At 37.5% G+C, this 22,278-nt stretch overlaps 2 protein-coding genes across 10 annotated transcripts in view; one reads left to right on the forward strand and one right to left on the reverse strand.

The window, feature by feature from the left end:
• ANKRD42 (ankyrin repeat domain 42) overlaps positions 1 to 22,278 on the forward strand; it is a 116,263-nt gene that overhangs the window by 72,286 nt on the left and 21,699 nt on the right. Inside the window, exons 13-14 of one of the 4 annotated variants that reach the window (XM_082343321.1) lie at positions 1,081 to 1,107; positions 2,791 to 3,231. The exons of 1 other annotated variant lie outside the window; for it this stretch is intronic. In XM_082343321.1, coding sequence (XP_082199447.1) covers positions 1,081 to 1,107; positions 2,791 to 2,857 — 94 coding nt within the window. In that variant the 3' untranslated portion in view covers positions 2,858 to 3,231. Of the gene's footprint in view, positions 1 to 1,080; positions 1,286 to 2,790; positions 3,232 to 18,908; positions 19,328 to 22,278 lie in introns of those variants that run through there. 2 more of the 4 variants (XM_082343324.1, XM_082343323.1) reach the window with 2 other exon arrangements.
• Positions 1 to 22,278, reverse strand: part of CCDC90B (coiled-coil domain containing 90B) — a 61,432-nt gene that overhangs the window by 16,937 nt on the left and 22,217 nt on the right. For 3 of the 6 annotated variants that reach the window (XM_082343396.1, XM_082343399.1, XM_082343400.1), the window contains 7 exons: positions 11,073 to 11,192; positions 8,541 to 8,644; positions 4,596 to 4,697; positions 3,558 to 3,599; positions 3,387 to 3,458; positions 3,238 to 3,291; positions 1,295 to 1,409 (listed from right to left, as the gene is read on the reverse strand). In XM_082343396.1, the coding sequence (XP_082199522.1) occupies positions 1,295 to 1,409; positions 3,238 to 3,291; positions 3,387 to 3,458; positions 3,558 to 3,599; positions 4,596 to 4,697; positions 8,541 to 8,644; positions 11,073 to 11,192 (609 nt within the window). Of the gene's footprint in view, positions 1 to 1,294; positions 1,410 to 2,107; positions 2,205 to 3,237; positions 3,292 to 3,386; positions 3,459 to 3,557; positions 3,600 to 4,595; positions 4,698 to 8,540; positions 8,645 to 11,072; positions 11,193 to 22,278 lie in introns of those variants that run through there. The other 3 variants (XM_082343398.1, XM_082343401.1, XM_082343397.1) reach the window with 3 other exon arrangements.

Genomic DNA, 22,278 nt, shown 5'->3' on the forward strand with positions numbered 1-22,278 from the left:
TATTTTAAGATGTGCATAAGCAATTTATTATACAGAAATACTAGCATGAGGGCATAAAGGGTTATGTGTGTATTTACTCACACATATATATGGCTATTCGGTCCAATATATTTTTTTAATAAATTTATTTATTTTATATATTTTTGGCTGCATTGGGTCTTTGTTGCTGCACGTGGGCTTTCTCTAGTTGTGGCGAGCAGGGGCTTCTCTTGTTGCAGAGCACGGGCTCTAGGCACACAGGCTTCAGTAGTTGTAGCACAGGCTCTAGAGTGCAGGCTCAGTAGTTGTGGCACACGGGCTTTGTTGCTCCACGGCATGTGGGATCTTCCCAGACCAGGGCTTGAACCCATGTCCCCCGCATTGGCAGGTGGATTCTTAACCACTGGCACCACCAGGGAAGCCCGCAATATTGTTTTTAATAAAAACAATTGGGAGCAGAATGTCTGTTAATAGAGGTTTGGATAAATAAATTATGGTATTTTCATACAACGGAATAGTATGTTTTCTAGTAAAAAAAAAAGTCTATATATGTATTCATGTGGAGAGATAATCAAGGCATTTGGTTAAATTTTTAGAAGTTGTACTCTGTACAGTATCATCTAATTACTATTTAAAAAAATCTGCAATGTTCACATATAGAAGGAAAAGCCTAGAAAGATATATACTACTAATAGTAAATACATATGGGGAGGGAGAAGGCTTTCACTTTTACTATATTGCTTTTGAATTATATGAACAATTTAGGGTGAAAATATATTACTTTTTTATACAAAGAAAAAAGTACTACTTGACTAGGGCATTCTTTCTAGCTCCTTGGGGCTCTGTAAATTGGTCAGGTCACATGGTACTTGAGGAACTCAGTATGTGACAAATAATCTAATTTTGGGTAGTATCCCTGCTCTGTCAGTTGGACTCAAGATAGGAGGTAGTTTTTGCCCCTTTGCTTGCTGTGGTTTTTAATGGTCTATATCTATTTTGGTGATCTTTATCTAAAAATTTTCATTGTGGAATACGCAGTGTATCTTTGCATCATTTTGTACTTGTGTTTATCTTTGACATCCATATGCTTTTTCCTATTAGGAGGATGCAGAGTTGCCTGTTAAACTTATATCCTAAATTTATTGCCTATTAAACTTACATTTTCCAAGTACTCCAGGGAACCAAACAATAAAGGAGATCTGTTACAGCTCCTCCTTTTTTTCTTCTGTGCCCCATGGCTCCCTTGGGAGGTAGGAGCTAATAAATCCAAAAATCAAATGACAGTAATTCCTTTCTCTGACAAACACAGCCTTACCTGCAAGGTAACGAATTGTCTCAAGCTTGTTAGACTCCATTAGGGTTTTTAAAGAAGCAATTTCAGTGTCAATTTTGTTACCGGTCTCTGAAATAACACCTCTGGTTTTGGTATCCTGTAGTAATTAAGAATAAGACAATTAAATTTTGTCCCTGTGTATCATGGAGAAAAATGTTTACTTTAGAAATCCTCACTTATGGGCTAATTTTGTGTAACAAATGTTTTAAGTGGGGAAACACAGTAAAAAAGCACAATGATATTAAAAAGAAAAAATAACACTACATGAATATTACAAATTGACAAAAAGTATTCCTTCTACTTTGATATTTGGAGACTATTTCTTAGGATTATCACATTCTGGGCACATTCTACTAAAAACCTCACAGGAAGATACAGGCATACCTTATTTTATTGTGCTTCGAAGATGCTGCAAGTTTTTTTTAAACAAATTGAAGCTTTGTGGCAACCCTGAGTCAAACAAGTGTATCGGCGCCATTTTTCCATGAGCATTTGCTCACTTCACGTCTCTGTGTCACGTTTTGGTGATTCTTGCAATACTTCAAACTTTTTCATTATTACTATATTTATTATGGTGATCTGTGATCAGTGATCTCTGATGTTACTATTGCAAAAGATTACCACGCACTGACAGCTCAGAAGATGGTTAGCATCTTTGTAGCAGTTCTTATTTTTAAATTAAGGTATGGATATTGTTTATTTAGACATAGTGCTACTGCATACTTAATGAACTACAGTATATTGTAAACATAACTTTTATATGCACTGGGAAACCAAAAAATTTGTGTGACTCACTTTATTTCAATATTTGCTTTATTGCTGTTGTCTGGAAATGGACCTGCAATACCTCTGAGGTATGCCTGTATTTGAGACCTAAATATATGAGGATAAACTAAGAAGCAAAAATGTTAGTCACAGAACTATCACCTTATGTGTATAAAGTCCTTAGGATATCATAGTTAAAACTTTAAATATATTTTGCAAAAGGAAAAACAAACTGGGTTTATAATATGAACTGGCACCAATGTTAAAGGATGGCAGAAATGCTTGTTGGGTAACACTGAATGCTATGTGCATAGGGACTAAGGGGTAGAAAGAGAAATAAGATGATATTTAGAGCTCAGAAATTAGCTGGGAGAGAATTTGTTGATTTCCTTGTTTATCTCCTTTATCTGGCCAGGAAGTTAGAGAAGGGAATAGGCTGCTTAGAACGGCAAATGGGACCTTTGCGTCTACTGAATTATAATCAAGAGTGATGTCTCTTATGTTAGACTGTAGACCGAGTGACTTTTAACTTTTAAGAAAAGGACTAGGCTGAGTTAGAAAGCTAGGTTTTACTCAGCCACAGAGATTAAATAATGATCACAATTTAGGATTACTGAGGTAAACAGTAGTTATGAGTATGGAGTTTAGAATCCAGGTTGACATCTGGCTCTACCACTTTTTAGTTGTGTGACCTTAACTTCCTTCTGCCTCACTTTCCAAATTGGTAGAATGGGAATAGAGTGCCTACCTCACACAGAGGCTGATATGAGGATTAAATAAATTAAGACAAAAAAGGTAAGTAAAACAGTATCTAACATAAACATTTTTTATTTGACTGAACCCAGGCATTCATTGAAATACTAATTGTGAATCCTTGTCTTTTTTAAAAAATAGTTCTCTTCCATATAAAAATAATTTAGTTAAAAAAAAGTATGCTACCTGGAAAGCTTGATTCTGACTCAGAAGTCACAGCTCAGGTACTATCATCCACCTGGTAACAGCTTCCCCCAAAGTACTGGTTTACTATAATAGCTATGAGGAAATCATGGATTCTATATGGCTAGCTTGTTAAAATCCAAACTTATAAAATTATACACATAAAGGCAGTTACATAAGGCATGAGAGCTATACAGAAGAGAAACTTTTACATAGCAGCTTACATTTTTGGTAAATTCTGTGGTTGCCTCCATAAGTTTCTTTTCTTGATCTGTAAACTAAACGATATGGTTTATCAAGAGGTTAAAAAAAAGAAGACTAAAAGGAATTAAAAAGGAGTAAGTGCAAAAAAGTACATTTAAAAGCACATTACCATATCTGTTACTCTGCTCCTTTCTAGGTTGATATCCAGTTTATTATCTGCTCTGATTCGACTGGTTTCATTCTTTAAAGAAAATAAAAATATTAAAAAAGTGATCTTGTAATGAATATTTGTTCTGAAATTAATGAACTATTCTGAAGTGGGGAAAAAAGTTTCACTTACTATCAGCTGTTGCTTAACTTGTTCTAATTCAATTTTCATTTTCTAGGTATAAAGAAAGATCACACACAATTGGTGTTAAACCAAAAGTCCATATTATGATTTATTAAAAAAAATCTGAAACACTGCATAAGCAAAAATTGGACATTCTGTGGATTTCTAATACATTATCTGATTAAGAATAAAGACAAAAAACTAATAGTTCATCGTATTCAGAAAATAACTGAACATAACATTAGACAATGTATTTATGTTTCAATATAGTAGTCCCCCTGATCCACTGGGGATGTGTTCCAAGACCCCAAGTGGATGAAACCTCGAATAGTACTGAACCCTATACGTACTATGTTTTTTCTCATACTAATGGGTGGGTAGCATATACAGTGTGGATACACTGGACAAAGAGATGATTCATGTCCTGGGGGGAATGGAGTGGGACGGTGAAAGATTTCATCATGCTACTCAGAAGAGTGTGACATAAACATATGAATTGTTTATTTCTGGAATTTTCCACTTAATATTTTCAGACTGCAGTTGACCACAAGTAACTAAAACTGTGGAAAGCGAAAATGCAGATAAGGGGGGACCTACTGTATTCTACTTAAAAAAAAAGATTGATATTCTAAATTTTAAAATATTTTAAGCTAGTGGGTAACAACAAAGTTCTGACTGAATTACAGAAACATTTTTCTCTTAAGTGACAAAATAATTATTACAGAACCAAAAAAATGGAAAATGCCACATTACTGTCAGTTCTGAGAACATTATTCTGAACTACACTAGAAATTTAATAAAATGTATGTAGCTCAAAGATTTCCTCTTTTATGTGACCTGTGTAAGATACAACTGTTATTCTTCAGTATGCAAGAAACTATGAGGTATACATAGATTAGGTATGGTTAAACATGTATACTTTTATCTAAAAACTTGCTAATAATTATTTAATAACCACATGAAATTGTTTTGGGGTCCTGTTCTTCACCAAGTAGGATACTTATGAAATCAGTTATTTTATTAGTAATAAATTGAGACTTGTATCACCTGGTTCTCTGCTCGCAGATTTGCAAATTCACTTTTCTCTAGGATGACCATGTCTTTCCTGATGGAGTCCAAATGAGCCATTAACTGTTGTACTGTTATTTCCTAAAATGCAAAATTAAAATAACCTAGTGATGCCATCCCCTTGCATGAAATTGTTCATGGAACTTTAAAAAAATTATTGTCTTGCTACAAGGTATGTTGCTTGGCTAAGTAAAAAACAAAACAAAACATATGAAACCTATATATCTGAAATATCAAAATGAAAAGAAGTAAGAGATTCAAGGAAGAAAAAGTATTTCCCAGTGAAGAGAAACAAATGTCTAGGTCTTTTCAATGAAAGAATCCCAATTAAATGCTTACTTAACCTCCAAGAGTTCCTCAGCAAATACTCTTTCTTTCTTTATTTTTAAAATATCTACATGGGAAAGTTTTTACCTTTCATTGCTTTGCTTTTTTTTTTTTTTAATTTTTATTTTTTGGCTGCGCGGCATGCGGGATCTTGGTTCCCAACCAGGGATCGAACCTGCACCCCAGGCAGTGGAAGCACAGAGTCTTAACCACTGGACCGCCAGGGAAGTTGATTTTGAAGGACCTTCTACCATCAGAAATTTCTAGGATACTGAATAAGACTTAGAAGTCAGGTAATAAAATAGAAGTATGATTTAAATAATTGTCAGTATAACATAGTTTGGTTTAAATTCCTGAGTATCTTTCCTATATTTGGCACTACAAAGAATTTGTGAAAGAAAAGGTGGCCCCTCTGATACATTTTTTTTTTTTTAAGTTTTTAGTTAACACCTCCGTCACCACACGAGTTCTTTCTTTCTTTTTTTAAAATTTATTTTATTTATTTATTTTTGGCTGTTGGGTCTTCATTGCTGCGTGTGGGCTTTCTCTAGTTGCAGCGAGCGGGAGCTACTCTTTGTTGTGGTGCACGGGCTTCTCATTGCAGTGGCTTCTCTTGTTGTGGAGCATGGGCTCTAGGTGAGCAGGCTTCAGGAGTTGTGGTGCACGGGCTTCAGGAGTTAGCGGGCTCTAGAGTGCAGGCTCAGTAGTTGTGGTGCATGGGCTTAGTTGCTCCGTGGCATGTGGGATCTTCCCAGACCAGGGATCGAACCTGGGTCCCCTACACTGTCAGGCGGATTCTTAACCACTGCACCACCAGGGAAGCCCTATCTGATAGACTTATAAACTTTTACTTTGCTAGGGAGGGACATTTTTGTAGAAATGATTTAAAGCAGTCTTACAAGGAAAATATAACTTTCACCACTAAACTTCTCAAAATCGTGTAGCTTGCTGACTCATCTTTTATCCCTTTTTAATCAAAAGAAAAAGTAGATGAAGGTGTAACCTTGAAAAAGGCCCTCTATAACAGGGTTTATAAACAAAACAGAAAACCCCAAACAAGAACAGAATGCCTAGTGGAACCCCCATTTTGTCATAGTTTGTGGCTAGGGGTACACTGTTGGGGTTACAGTGCTCCACTGACCACAATATGGGTGAGAAAGGCTATTTCAAAACTGCCTTGACGTTTAGAAAACAGAGGCTACAATAGTTCCAGATGCATGGCTACAGAATGACTCAGTCTTCAAAGGGTCTGGAATGCACACATCTTCTCCAAAAACAGCTCTCAGATGGCACAGCCACATAGACTGGAGGTTAAAAATGTGAGTTCTGGAGTCAGGCTGCCTGGGTTTGAATCCAAACGCTGCCATTTACTATGAGCCTTTGGGCACGTTATTTAGCTTCTTTGACCTCCTCTTTGCTGAAATGGGAATAGTAACTACCTATACCTTATAGAGTTGCTTTGAGGATTAAATGATATAATGCATGTAAAATGCTTACAGTAATACTTGGTGCACAGTTAGCATTCGATGAATGTGATGAGACAGGTGTCTAATGGCTGAAGCAGGACAGTGTGACTCCAATGTTTTGATGTGGAGGGAGTTTTGCTTTAAATATTATTCCTATCATAAAATTAAAAAGTATTTTTTACTGTGTACAATAGACATCCCTGACTCTAATGCCTTCCCTAACCCTCATCTGTATTACTGGGGAGGAGGTTCATTTTCTTTTATGTAGTTCTGCTTGAAATATTCATGAGAATTACCTCAGAAGTCATACAGAAGTGGCCTCTAGGGGTTGTCGGTCTTGTTCCCCCAAAATATCATTATGAAGGAGTTCTAAGACATTAACTATAATATTATTTTTGTTTAAGTCTTTAATAAAGTGTTATTTTATTACCACAACTACATAGAGAAGAGTAGAAAATGTAACTACATACTTCTTATAGACTCTGAACTTGAGAATAAGGAATTACTGTACTGTGACTCTAAACTCTTTCTATCTCCCTTTCCGCCTTTAAATAGTTTGGGACTCAAAAAGCCTATAAGATAGCACGTATGTCCATCTTCAGAAACTTTAAGTGGAAAAATATAATCCAGTCAAATCTATTAAAAGTGTGATCATTGTAACTATTGTGGAGCCACCAGAGAATATGAATGTTATTCAGACTATAAGCAAGTTCAGAATATAACCGAATTCTCAGACTGAGCACACTTGACTTAGCATGGCTCTTTCTGAAGTGATCAAGTATGAAGCTTGTTTGCCTCATAGCCTGTGGCTCAAGGATGGAATGGGATTTTGATTTCATACACCAGTAATAAAAAACCCAAAAGTTCAGTAGTAGTGTTCCTACATCCAATCCTACATTTTAAATGTAAGATTAAATGGCCCTGGCAGCATAAAAATTCCTCAAACAACAGTTTTAATTCACTGCTTATATTACAGAGAAACTTAAAAATCTGATTTAAGAGTACCATTAGCTCTTTCAGGATAGCTCAAAGGTTTGGGGGGATTAAATGAGTGGCTTTTTCTTTGGTGGATTTAATAGTCTGTTATGATCCTGAATAAATTTAGCTAAAATAATACACATACAAATTTAAAGTTAAGTTAAATCTAGGGGCTGAATGCTTTTAATTCTAAATATATAATTAATTGGATATTACAGTAAAAATCTTTCAAAAATTTCCCTCTTTCATGACCTTTAAAGTACTGACATTTTATGCAAGAGCTCCTAATTTTATGTAAGAAAGAAATCCTAATATTTCTCTGCTGTGAAATATTTATCTGAAGAAGAAAGCCTAAATTTTAAAAACTAAAATTAAAAAAAATTACCAGAGAAAGAAAACAGATTCTTAAACACAGTAGTTCATGATTGACAGATTATGAATTATTATTCTACAGTTAAGTTCATTTAGCTTATTCTATCCTTCATATAAAATTATTGCTTTTTGTCCATAGCACCACAATGACAACTCTTGCAAATTACTGAACCTCTCTGATCCTTTCTTCAGTGGTAAAATAGAATAATTCTACTTACTTTTCAAGGTTGTTAGAGAGATTAAATAAGATCATATATGAGCAGTCCCCAGCACTGCCTCTCACTTCTTAAGTTCTTAGTAAATGGTATTACTTGGCGTTTAAGGATTCAGGTATCTGGTCAGATTAAAGCATCTTAGCCAGGTGATTTATGAACTCCTTCCCAGCCATGTAAGTCCCTTCCAGCTTTCCAACTTTGTAGAACATACACATGACTGCAGTAAAGTGGTCAGCTCTTCTACTGTGGTGGGCTTTCTATGTGGAAAAAGTTGTTTCACTAACAACCTCCCACCAACCCATGACTCAAATAATATAATTATCTTACACAATGAAAGATTTGACAAAATTTTACTCTTTGTGTTACCATAATTTTGTGATGACTATTCTAACTCCTCAGTCTCTCTGGATACTGACTTTATTACACGTTTTTTGTTTTTGGTTCCTTTAGAGAGAATAATAAGGAAGACGCAGGTGTGTTTAGAAGGTGGGTGGGTAAACAGAGATGCAGTTATGAAAAAGATTGTCTAATGAAACTGTCAGGAGTGATAAAAATGAAAACATTACCTGTTGAGCTTGAGTGACCATCTCCTTATAGATAGTATCGAGGCTGACATTTGATAAAATGGTTAATGCTGATACAATTGTTTCTGCTTGTGCTTTGTCAAATCCTACAAGCAGCAAATAGGTATTTATATTTTTTAAAAAGTGCACATCCTTCTCAAAATAGACAGCTAGAATAACTTCTATCATTTAAATTTTCATGCAGTTGACTCTTGAACACATGGATTTGAACTGAGTGGGTCCACTTAGATGCAGATTTTTCTCAATAGTAAATACTACCATACCACACAGTCTGTGGTTGGTTGAAGCTGTGGATGTGGAATTGCGGATACAGAGGGCCACTATAAAGTTACATGCAGATTTTTGACTACACAGGCGGTCGGTGCCCCAACCCCTGTGTTGTTCAAGGGTCAACTGCAGTCTTTTAAAAAAATGGTTATAATTAAAAATCGATAGATTATGCTAAATTACTCTCTAAAAAGCACCCTCCAATTTTAATTCCACTGATCCATTTCCCCACATTTACATCAACATGGGTATTACTAGTCTTTTTTGAGTGTATAATTGGCATTAAAATGGTATTGCATTATTATTTTAATTTGTACTTAAAATTTGCATTTCCTTGATTAAGCATCTTTACATATATTTATTGGTAATTTATTTTTCTGTGAGCTGTTTATGGCCTTTGTCCATTTTTCTATAAAACTGCTTAACTTTTCTTATTGATTCATATGAATTCTTTGTATATTAAAGCAATAGGCTCATTGTCATATGTGTTGCTAACATTTTTAACCTTACAGATCATATCCTTTGATACACAGATTTAAATAAATATTTCTGTAGTCACATCTGTCATTCTTTACTTTTACTTTCATTGCTTTTGAGTTTTATGTCTTGCTTCCTTACTCTAAAAGTCAAAAAATATTTCTATATTATAACATTTTTGTAGTCTTTCTTCTTTTTACATTTAGCTTTTAATCAATCTGGAATTTATTTTTCAGTAAGGAAATCTAATCTATTTTTTTCCAATGGCTAGTCATTTATCATAGCTCATTTATTAAACAGTCCTTCCTTTCCCTAATTTGTAATGCTTTCTTTATTGCTTTCTAAGACACACGTTTCTGAATGCCATTCTAGTCCATTAAATCAACTCTTCTATTCCTATAGTTTCATATACTTTAAATAACTGTTTTGACATCAGGTAACTTTTTGTGACTGTTCTTTGATTTTCTTTTTTTCTATTCTTAAACATTGTGCTTGTACTTCCACATAAACTTTAGTAACAGCCTAGAAACTACAGTTGTTTTTTTACATAATTGGAATCATTCTGCACATGTATCTTGAGCATTTCTCACATCAGTAAATATTCTTCAAGCTATACCATTTTCATGACTAAAATATTCTATTTTATGGATGGCTCATATTTAAATAGTGACTTTTTTTTTAAACATCTTTATTGGAGTATAATTGCTTTACAATGGTGTGTTAGTTTCTGCTTTAAAACAAAGTGAATCAGTTATACATATATCCCCATATCTCTTCCCTCTTGCATCTCCCTCCCTCCCACCCTCCCTATCCCACCCCTCTAGGTGGTCACAAAGCACGGAGCTGATCTCCCTGTGCTATGTGGCTGCTTCCCACTAGCTATCGGTTTTACATTTGGTAGTGTATATGTGTCCATGCCACTCTCTCACTTTGCCCCAGCTTACCCTTCCCCCTCCCCGTGTCCTCAAGTCCATTCTCTAGTAGGTCTGTGTCTTTATTCCCGTCTTGCCCCTAGGTTCTTCATGACCATTTTTTTTTTAGATTCCATACATATGTGTTAGCATACGGTATTTGTTTTTCTCTTTCTGACTTACTTCACTCTGTATGACAGACTCTAGGTCCATCCACCTCACTACAAATAACTCAATTCCGTTTCTTTTTATGGTTGAGTAATATTCCATTGTATATATGTGCCACATCTTTATCCATTCATGCAGCTCAATATCAAAAAAACAAACAACCCAATCCAAAAATGGGCAGAAGACCTAAATAGACATTTCTCCAAAGAAGATATACAGATTGCCAACAAACACATGAAAGAATGCTCAACATCATTAATCATTAGAGAAATGCAAATCAAAACTACAATGAGATATCATCTCACACCGGTCAGAATGGCCATCATCAACAAATCTACAAACAATAAATGCTGGAGAGGGTGTGGAGAAAAGGGAACCCTCTTGCACTGTTGGTGGGAGTGTAAATTCATACTCCCACTATGGAGAACAGTATAGAGGTTCCTTAAAAAACTAAAAATAGAACTACCATATGACCCAGCAATCCCACTACTGGGCATATACCCTGAGAAAACCATAATTCAAAGAGTCATGTACCACAATTTTCATTGCAGCTCTATTTACAATAGCCAGGACACGGAAGCAACCTAAACAGTGACTCTTAATTGTTCATAATGGTGATGTTGTCTTGACTAGGTAATTTGTTATGAGTACTGTTGATATTCTCCTTTCAAAAGGGACCCATGTTTCTCACCATGAGTTTCCAAGTCCTGAACCAATGCATGAGTATCAAACGTTAATTTCCTTTGTTCTAAAGGAGTTATGTCCACTCGCCTCATATCATATCCTTCCCTGGTTGTGGTGGTGAAGAAATCTGAAAAGAGAAGGCAGTTTTTTTTGTAGTAACTAATAGAAGCATCACATTTTAGCTTCTAAAGCATTTCCCCCCATCTATTTGTAATACAGTTCCAGCTCTTCTACTTGGGAATTCTGTAATTTCAAGCAAGATAAAGGACTTATCTGAGCCCCTGATTCTTTTCTTTTTTTTTTTGGCCACGCCGTGCAGCATGCAGGATCTTAATTCCCCGACTAGGGATCGAACCCATACCTGCTGCATTGGGAGTGCAGTTTTAACCACTGGACTGCCAGGGAAGTCCCTGAGCCCCTGATTCTTTTATTTGAAAAGTCTCTAACATTATTCTGTACATAGTAAACATTCAGTAAATGTTTGCTGTCTTTTAGTATTCCAAAATTTTAAGAGTCAGTCTAACATCATAACATAATATACATCAAAAGCTTTGGGTATTGCTGGCACATCTCTAATTACTGGAGAGCAGAAACTGTCCAGCAACTCTCCTCCTTGCTCAGAAGTCTTTCATAGAGCTGTGATAATTTTTATACATATACCCCCATCTAAAGTAGCTTTCTGTCCTCCCACTCTTATATATCCACAGTTTATTTACTACACAGTTCTCAGTTCTAATCTGAAATTATCTTGTTTACTGCTTGTCTCTCTGAACCAGAATGTAAGTGCCATGAGGCCTGGACTGTGTTTTTCATCTGTATCTTTAGTACCTAAAACAGTGCTTGGTAAATAGTTGGCTCACAATATTTTATTGTTGAATCAATCAGTGAATCGGATTTTAAATCCTGGAGTATTTAGTGGTATCAACACAAAAGACCTAGGACGTTGTTCTCATTTTTGAAATAAATGTCCTATTTCAATAAATTCCCAATTTTTAACCTAGACACAGAATGGTTCTTTTCCATCTACTGCTGATGAATTTATTAAAAAGTATTTTCTTTGGGGGAGAACTCTGTCTGTATACAACTTTACTGCCATTACTATGTATTAAGTAAAATAACTGCTAATTAGTATAAACTACTAATCAAACACAAGGTACCATACTAGATACTTTATATACTACCAAGGCATTGTGGTATTATTCACCTTTTTAGATAAGAAAATCAAGCCTAGGAAAAGTAAAGCCTAAGGTTTTGCCTAAGGTGTTGCCTAAGGTCATAGAGTCTCTGGCAGAATCAGGATTCAGATCCAGGTCTTCTGACTCCAAATCTCATGCTCTCTTACCCCATGCTGTCTTTTTTATCCTAAGCCACTTAAGACATCTAGGTACTTAAAAGACAAAGCTGCAACCTTAGGTATTACTTTTCTGCTAGTATAATGTAAGGCAAATGCGATTCCTTCCTATATAACTTTCTAGTCAAGAAACATCTGAGTGCCAGGCACTGTGTTAGGCACAGGGGATGATGAGCAAAACCAGACATAACAGATGTCTTCATTGACTTTATAGACTAATGAACAGGAAACAGATATTTTAACAAAAAATCTAAACATAAACTCTAAATTCAAATAATGAAAGAGTAATATCCAGTCCTTTAGATTAATTAATTCAAGTACTCAGATGAATTCTGGTTAAGCAGACGTAAAGGTGGATCAATTCTGAACACACACACACTCATTAGCACAGAGGTCAGCAATCTTTTTGGCTTTGAGTGGCATCTAGAAGAGTTAAGCAGTGTGCCTGTGGGTCACTATTAAACCTAAGGAGGGAGAGAAAAAGAAAATTAGAGGAAAAAGAGGGGCAGATTCCTATAACAACTGCATTAGGAACAATGATTGGTACCCTTAGTTACCTATCCTTGATTAGAAGTTGATTCAGTTGATTAGAAGTTCAGTCTTTCATTTGGGGTTTAGGGGAAAAAATCAGTAATAATATTTATACAACATGTTACTATTTTCACACCTATTACTTTATCCTTAAAATTGTCATGTTGTGGATGAGGAAAACTGAGGCTCAGAGGAGCTAAGTAATTCGTCTGAGATCTTATGGTCTCAGAGCAAGGCATATTAGTACACAGTTCCTCTGACTTCAGTCAACAAACTTTGAATACCTTCCACAAAGAGAAGCTTCCTGGGGCTTCCCTGGTGGCGCAGTGGTTGAGAATCCGCCTGCCAATGCAGGGGACACGGGTTCGAGCCCTGGTCTGGGAGGATCCCACGTGCTGTGGAGCAACTAGGCCCGTGAGCCACAACTACTGAGCCTGCGCGTCTGGAGCCTGTGCTCTGCAACAAGAGGGGCCACGATAGTGAGAGGCCCGCGCACTGCGATGAAGAGTGGCCCCCGCTTGCCGCAACTAGAGAAAGCCCTAGCACAGAAACGAAGACCCAACATAGCAATCAATCAATCAATAAATAAATCTTAAAAAAAAAAAAAAGAGAGAAGCTTCCTACTTGTTTGACTGAAAAAAAAAAATGCAACCTAAAAGTTGAGAATTATGTTTTATTCAGTGGATTTTCTGAGGACTTAAGCCTGGAGGACAGCCTCTCAGATTGTCTGAGAGACTGCTCCAAAGAGGTCCAGGGCGGAGCCAAGATATACAGGAGTTTTGCAACAAAAACCAGGTAGTTGGAACATCAAAAGATTACTGTTAAAGAAAACCAGACATCTCAAGTTAATGAATTTAGCGCTTTTCTGTGTATGGGAAGATGCAAGGGTCTGGGCTCACCGAAGTCATTCCTTTGATATGCACCTTAACTATCTAGGACCAGTATCCTGCTTTTCTCCATCCTGAATCCCCTCAGAGTGCACAGCTGAGGGTGGCTGCAGTGGCTGGTGGCTGCAGCATCCTTCGTTTACTGATATGGCAGGCAACATTTTTCATCCACAGTGCCTTGCCTTGGTCATAAATCCAAGCATCATTTGGGAAGCATTTCATGACCAATTTTGTCCCATGGTGCTAGGAAGGCTCATTCCTAGATCAGGTGAAGATTCTGTTGATAGGCTATACTCGATGTGTTAATTTTTGGATTAGGCCCTGTTGATAATCTAAACTTCTCTGGATCACCTGTCTTACTAGTCTGTTTTGATCCAGGAAATGTTTTCCCTTGTTGCTTCTTCCCATAACTAGAGTTGTACTATTACAGTTATTTTATGTAGGTTATGTATATATAATCAATGGTCTGAAGACTTTTAGCCATCATTAATTTTGTTGGAGACCTGGTTACACATTGGGTTATGCAAGAGACAACAATTTTTTTTTTTTTTTCTGGCCATGCTGTGCAGCTTGTGGGATCTTCCCCGACCAGGGATTGAACCTGTGACCTCAGCAGTAAAAGCTTGGAGTCCTAACCACTAGACCACCAGGGAATTCCCCAAGAGACTAATCTTATAAAACAGACAGGATGTAGGTAACACAACTAGTACAGCTTTATACATTAATAAAGTCATAGTACAGCAGAGAGAGACAGAAAGCATAAACAAATTGAAAACAAGGAGAACAAATTAAAGCAATGATTAGTATAACTAGTTGTAATCTGGTTGCAATAAACCATCAAGTTCACAGGGGAGCCAGCTGGAGAAGCCAAATTCTGGAAGGATCAGGCAGAGAGAAAATGATATATATTTCATCTTTGTTTACAAAGGTATACTTTTATCAACTTGTTGTAGGTCATAGCATAAGAGGAAAGCTTTTCCTGTTTTCCTGGAAAACAAGGATAAAAAGCCAGTATGTTTCAGAAAAAGTGATAATTATAAATCATATTCATCAGTTCATTTAGTCTCATGTAATTAATTCCTGAAGATCTGAATGCAGTCATCAGGTCTCCCATCCGAATTCTGTAATTTCTTACCCAGTTCAGTGGTATGATCTGAAAATTATCAGCAACTTGAATTTGTCAAAAAGTCCTTTTTACGAATCTTCTTTAAGATCTTCATTTTATAAAAGCATCAGAGTAAAACAATGATTGTTTACAAACGACAAGACTTAAAATGGCACGGTTAAAGATCTGATTACAATGCAATTGACAAGAAACTTGGATACTTCTGTGACACACATTTTAAGATAACCAGACTTATGACTGATAACATTATACCAGGGCACATCAGATTTTTAGGTATTCCATATAAATTTTGGAATATCTGTATTAATGACATTTATCTATACACTATAACCTATGGTTCACCTCCAATCACTTGACGATGCTTCTCAAGTAATTAACATACCAAATAAGCCTAATTAGTTTAATATTCTTCTCTGAGATGTCTCAGCGTTTCTTCAAAGCATCCCAGAGTTAGCTGGAGGTCAAAAGAACTTTAGTTAGAATTTCATATTTGGGGGACTTCCCTGGTGGTGCAGTGGTGAGGAATCTGCCTGCCAATGCAGGGGACACAGGTTTGATTCCTGGTCTGGGAAGAGCCCACATGCCGTGGAGCAACTAAGCCTGTGCGCCACAACTACTGAGCCTGCGCTCTATAGCCCATGAGCCACAACTACTGAGCCCACGTGCCACAACTACTGAAGCCCGTGTGCCTAGAGCCCTGCTCCACAGCAAGAGAAGCCACCGCAATGAGAAGCCCGCACACCACAACGAAGAGTAGCCCCCACTTGCTCAACTAGAGAAGCCCGCGCACAGCAACGAAGGCCCAATGCAGCCAAAAGAAAAAAAAAAGATGTTAGCGGAACTATTTAAAAAAAAAACAAGAATTTCGTATTTGGGAAGTTTGTCAAAAACATCAAAAAGGTTTCAAAACACTTGGTCAAATAGGATCATAGGTCATTGTGAAACAATACTTCAAAAAACAAATACAGGTCACTTAAAGGCAAAGAAACTCACACAATCTGTTACCAATAGCAATACTCCAAGAAAACTTTGTTCTCTTAACAAAGAGAGGAACCAAATCCAGTCTTGCACCAGCCTACTTTTAATAAAAAAAAAAAATCCATTTATTTTAATAAAATAAAAATCCATTTACCTAATTAAATTTAATCTAATCCCAGCCTGTACAAAACTGTACAAAATCCCTATGTACAAAACTCCTTTTTCAGGGCTCCCTTTCTACATACCTTCTAAGACTTTTTGTATACATATTAGTTTGTCCTATATTTTTCCATCCAAAAAAGCCAGTTCTAGGACAATCATTTTTTCCCCTTAACAAAATGTATTTTCATTCCTCACACCTTCCTTTGCTGAAAACACCCATCCTACTTTCCTTGCATATTGAAATGTTTCCCTTATTATTTTTAGTAACTCTAATTACATATTACACTTTTAACCCTTAAAAACCTTACTCTCTACCAAAAATCGACAATCAGCAAGTAACTGTAAACTGTCATACCAGCATTTCCTTATTGGAATATCCTATAACCTCTAGAAACATATAACATAATTTCTTTCCTCAATGTGGTATAAGATATGGGTCTAATAAACCCAAACATCTTTAGTTTCCCTCTCGTAAGGAGACAAAAGTAGGTAAATTTAGATCTGTTCAGCAATTACTGTTCCAGTATTTTATCTTACTTGAAATGACCTGGATATTCAGTGAACTGCCATCATTTAATTTAACTTAGCAAAACTCAACTTACCAAAAATCTGGAGAAACTATTTTAAATAGACATACCCTAAACATAATTATTCCTAAAGAGTTCACCTAAAAACTCTCATCCCATTCCCCTTTATTTTATAACTTATGAAAATACTATCATACCAAGTGAAAAAAATTTTTTTTTTTTTTTTTTTTTTTGCTGACAAACTCTGTAACAGAAATAACATGAACATGTTGACCTTCGGTAAACTTACTTTTATTATAAAAGTAAGATATGTCTACATTGATTAAACCAGCAAACTTAAGCTAGCTTTAATACCAGATGTTAATTTAATATTGAATATTTCCTAGATCATGTGACCCTGAAATTCCTTCCGGCCAGTTTCTTTCATATTTAGAAATATTTAATTTGTAAGCACTTACTTTTAAGTCAATTAAATAGAGCTCTTTATAAATTTAATTTTGATAATACTTCCCAGAGCTAGAGATATTTCATACATATAATGTCTACACAGACACATAAACAGACAAATTTAGAGATCTCATAGCTTCACTTTAAAAACTTAATTATGATTCATGTACTACAATGTAAATTTACTAGTTATTTATAACAGTTGGGGTAAGTTAAATTTCTTTGCTCAGATGACAAAGGCTTTATTATTTGTGGAAAAGACTTTCAATATTTGTATTTGTCCTTGATAAACCCTTAAGGAGGCTATGAATTAGATTCTGGCTGAGGGAGCCTTTCCAGTGGTTTGAGTTTAAAAAGGCCACTTTTTCCCTTTTTTCCCCCGTTGGTTTCAGGTTCTGAAACCTGACTGAGCTAATTAGGTTCAGTCTCAGATCATTGTGGGCTGTATTTACATTTCTGATTTATAGAGACTTGCAAGACAAAGATGTTGCTTTTAATTCCACAAAGAACGGGTTTGTCACCTAAGTGATATTAAAAGATTAATTTGCCCAACTATGTTTTCTTTAATGTCCTTTTTTATATCAGTGAGAAGATTTCCAACTAAACTGCAATTCAGGAGTTCTATGTTCTAGGATTTCAGAGCTTAATTTATCATGCCTTCAAAAGCTTGCATAAGGCATTCAACAAAGGCCCTCTTTCTCAGTTTTACTTTATACTGTATGGACTCAGGTAATGCTACTGGTTTCCTTTAGCATGTTTAATTAATATTTCCTGAGGGGCAAATTCATATGCCCTGCCTTATAATACCAAGCAGGGGAAGCATTCGCCAGTGAAACATGTCTATTCCACGATATAATTAAGCAAAAGAGATGTAACCATCTTATATAAAGCCCACTTAAAATGGGTACATTTTTATAAATTTTAATCTCAAGTCTATCAACTTTTATTCTTTTATCTTTAGTTTCCATTAGGACCCAATCAACAAGTGTAGGTCTTACAAGGAGTCCTAGAAGCCTTTCTTTTTATACTGACCATTTTTGTATAAAAGGCTCTGGGATCCCCAGTGGGGGGGTTGAGCCAAGGGTTTCAAGCCCTTTTCTCAATCTTTTAACTTTATTGGCCTGTTGCCCCAAGTAACTGTTGGTCAGGTATCTGAGTGTAATTTTCTTCCAGCCTTTTAAATATATAAATACATAAATATAAACAAACAAAACACTGAGGTAAACAGAGTGGACTTGTCTGGGGCCCTGTAATGTTGGGGACAGCAAGGGATCCCTTTGGCCCATCTAACCTCAGGTAGTGCGGTATCAAACCTTTGATTTAATCCCATTAATTTCCGTTTTATTTATTCCATTTAAAAATAACCATCTAAAGATTTTATTAATTTGGGACACGTCCCTTTAAAATTTCCACCGGGTTGAGAAAAAGTCTCTAGAATTTCCCTTCAGTTTTTTTTTCCCCTGCTAATCAACCTAGTTAACATGAATTATTCTAATGTTTTTAGTAGCATCTGTAAGACCCACTGAGGGGAAGTGGAGATCACAAACAAGGCTTCCCAAGCCATTTGTATTTTTGGTTTCTTTTAAACTAAGGGAGTTTTTAGGTTAACCACTGCCAACTAAAAACTGGCATTTGCCATCTGCCTCTCTAAGGATTAAGTCACTAGCCACTGCAGTCACTGACCTTCAACACACCCTGAAAGGAGTTCAGGGAAGAGATCAGGAATGAGGCACTCTGTGCTCTGGGAAAAATTGGCAGAACAGGCCTTCAGATAGTTAGATATTTTCAGGAGAAGATTTTATGAGCCCAAATTCTTGTATCTTTTCATATTTAGAAAAGCACTAAAATCATCAAGGGAGACATCTGCTTCTCATGACCAGCAGTAACCTCCTGCAAAAATGTGTGCCTGGGGCTTCCCTGGTGGCGCAGTGGTTGAGAATCTGCCTGCCAATGCAGGGGACACGGGTTCGAGCCCTGGTCTGGGAAGATCCCACATACCGCGAAGCAACTGGGCCCGTGAGCCACAACTACTGAGCCTGCGCGTCTGGAGCCTGTGCTCCGCAACAAGAGAGGCCGCGATAGTGACAGGCCCGCACACCGCGATGAAGAGTGGCCCCCGCTTGCCGCAACTAGAGAAAGCCCTCGCACAGAAATGAAGACCCAACACAGCCAAAAATAAATAAATAAAAATAAATAAATTTAAAAAAGAAAAGATGACTACTATCTTTAAAAAAAAAAAAATGTGTGCCTGACTGCACATATCCCCCTTCACTAAAATCATATATATACTGACCTTTCCCTCTACCTCTTTGGAGCAGTTCCTCAGAGCTATCTGAGAGGCTGTCTCCTGGGCTATAGTCCTCATTATGCCCCAAATAAAACTTAATTCACAACTCTCATGTTGTGCATGTTTTTTTCAGGCAATACCATTTATATGTATTTCCCACCTTTTAATTTGTTTTCCCCCCCATAGGTACCAATAAAACAGCTGTTTATAATGAGCTCTCTAAAATTTACCAATTTAGAAGTTTCTCAAATTTGAAGGATCCATCATCTATCCATTAATGAGATATATCTTAATAGTGACTCAAACCAGTAAGATGCAAGAGGCTTCCCCGCAAGAGAGTGCAAAAGATGGCGCCTAAACAAGATCCAGAAAGTTTACTCTCCAAAACAGTTAAGAAAGTAAAAGACTTCATTGTACAGGTTGACTCAACAAAGGTTAAGATGGCAAAAAGCCATCACACAAAAGACTGCTCAGAAACCCAGTCTATTCAATAGGTTGCCAAATGTATACCATATGTGCACCTTTTGGATGGCAGAGACCAAGTTCTCAAACACACACACACACACACACACACACACAGATGAAGATCAGGTAGTACATGTACATGTACAGGTACATGTACATTATGTACATGTAAATGTACATTTACATTTCAAAGACACAGGAAGAGAAATGCAAGTTCCCCCTAGAAGGGCTTTTGTTTAAGGTCAGAATTCTGAAAAGACGTTTTTAATCAGGCTGGCTTTTTCTAACTTAACTGTGTACACAAAAAAAGAGCTCCATCTTGGGAGAGAGCGGCCAAGATGGTGGAGTAGAAAGACCCCTGAGCTCATCTCTTCTCATGAGCATAGCAAAATCACAACTATCTGCAGAGCAACCATTGATTTAAAAGACTGGAACCTACCAGAAAAGATCTTCTACAACTAAAGTCATAAAGAAGGAACCACAACAAGATGGAGAGGAGGGGTGAACACACGATACAATCAAATCCCATCTCCACAAACTGGAGAATAATTGTATTGCAGAGGTAATCTCACAGGAGTGAGATTTCGGAGCCCCACGTCACGCTCTCCAGCACAGGGGTCTGACACCTGTAAGATAAGCCCCCAGAGCGTTTGACTTTGAAGGCTAATGGGGCTTAACTGCAGGAGCCCCACAGGACTTGGGGGAATAAGAGACTTCACTCTTAAAGGCCCACACAAAAATCTCATGCACACCAGGACCCAGGGCAAAGCAGTCACTTGATAGGCGCATGGGCCAGACCTACCTGTTGGTCTTGGAGAGTCTACTGGAGAGGCGGTGAGGGGGGTGGCTGCGGCTCACCCTGGGGACATAGACACAGGTGGCAGAAATTGGGGAACATTCAGCTGTGTGAGCACTGCTGCTGCTGGCAGCTGCTATCTTGGCTCATTAGCCAAGACCTAGTACCACCCAACAGCCTGCAGGCACCAGTGCTGGGAAGACTCAGGACAAACAACTAACTGGGCAGGGACACGGCTCCACCCATAAGCACTGAAGCTGCCTAAAGACTAAAAAACAGCCACCTCTGGACACACCCCTAGACAAAGCCCAGTCAACAGGAGGGCCAACTCCCAGCTCCAACCACCAGTGGGCAGGCACTGGTCCCTCCTGCCAAGAAGCCTGCACAAGCCCTTAGACCAGCCTCACACACCAGGAGGCAGACACTAAAAGCAACAAACCTACAATTCTGCAGTGGAGGCCAGACCCTATCCTGGGGCCAGCTGGGTCCTGGCCCTACCCACTAGCAGGCCAATGCAAACTTTGGAACACCCTGGACCCCAGATCCAACAGTGTCAGGAACTGGCCCCACACCAACAATCTGAAATGAACTCTGGGATCCCTGGGCCCTGCAGCAAGACTCCAGAACCAGCTCTGCCTGACAGTAGCCTGGCACTAACACCAGGATCTGGCTTCACTTGCCAGTGGGTGGGCAACAGCTCAGGAGACTTTGGGACCCTGACTCCACCTATCAGTGAGTGAGCACTAGCCTTGGGACCCCTTAGGATTCCGCGACCATCCACATTGTGACCAGGCCCCACTAAATAGCAGCTAGCAGCATCCACACAAGGCAGGCTGTGGCAACCAACCAGATTAGGGGCCAACCAAACCTACCAGACTGCCCACATAGCCTTCTTAGGGGGAACCCCTAGAGCATATAGCTTGGGTGACAAGAGAGGAGTGCACTGCTGGGATGCACAGGACACCGCCTACAGAGGGCCATTTCTCCAAGGTAACTAACCTGCCACATACATAAAAATACAAATAGCAAGTCAGACAAAATGAGATAGCAGAGGAATATGTGCCTGCTGAAGGAACAAGATAAAACCACAGAAGAAGTAACTGACGTGGAAATAGGCAATCTATGCAAGAAAGAGTTCAGGGTAATGATTGTAAAGATAATCAAAGAACTGAGGAGGAGAATGGATAAACAGAGCGAGAAGTTAGAAGTTTTTAATGAAGAGGTAGAAAATACAAAGGACAACTAAGCAGAGATGAAGAATAAAATAACTGAAATGAAAATTACACTAGAATGAATTAATAGTAGACTAAATGATTCAGAAGAACAGATCAGTGAGCTAGAAGACAGTGTAAATCACTATAGCTGAACAGAAAAAAGAATGAAAAGAAATGAGGACAGTTTAAGAGACCTCTGGGAAAACATCAGCACAATAATATTGCATTATAGGGGTCCCAGAAGGAGGAGACAGAGAGGGCCTGAGAAAATATTTGAAGAGACAGTAGCTGAAAACCTCCCTAACCTGGGAAAGGAAACAGTCATCCAAGTCCAGGAAGTGCAGAGATTCCCATAGAGGATTAACCCAAAGAGGAACACACGAAGACATATTATAATCATAATGACAAAGACAAAAAGAGAATACTAAAAGCAGCAAGGGAA

The sequence above is a fragment of the Balaenoptera borealis genome, assembly GCF_965194805.1.
Source record: "Balaenoptera borealis genome assembly, chromosome: 11".
Lineage (NCBI taxonomy): Eukaryota > Metazoa > Chordata > Mammalia > Artiodactyla > Balaenopteridae > Balaenoptera > Balaenoptera borealis.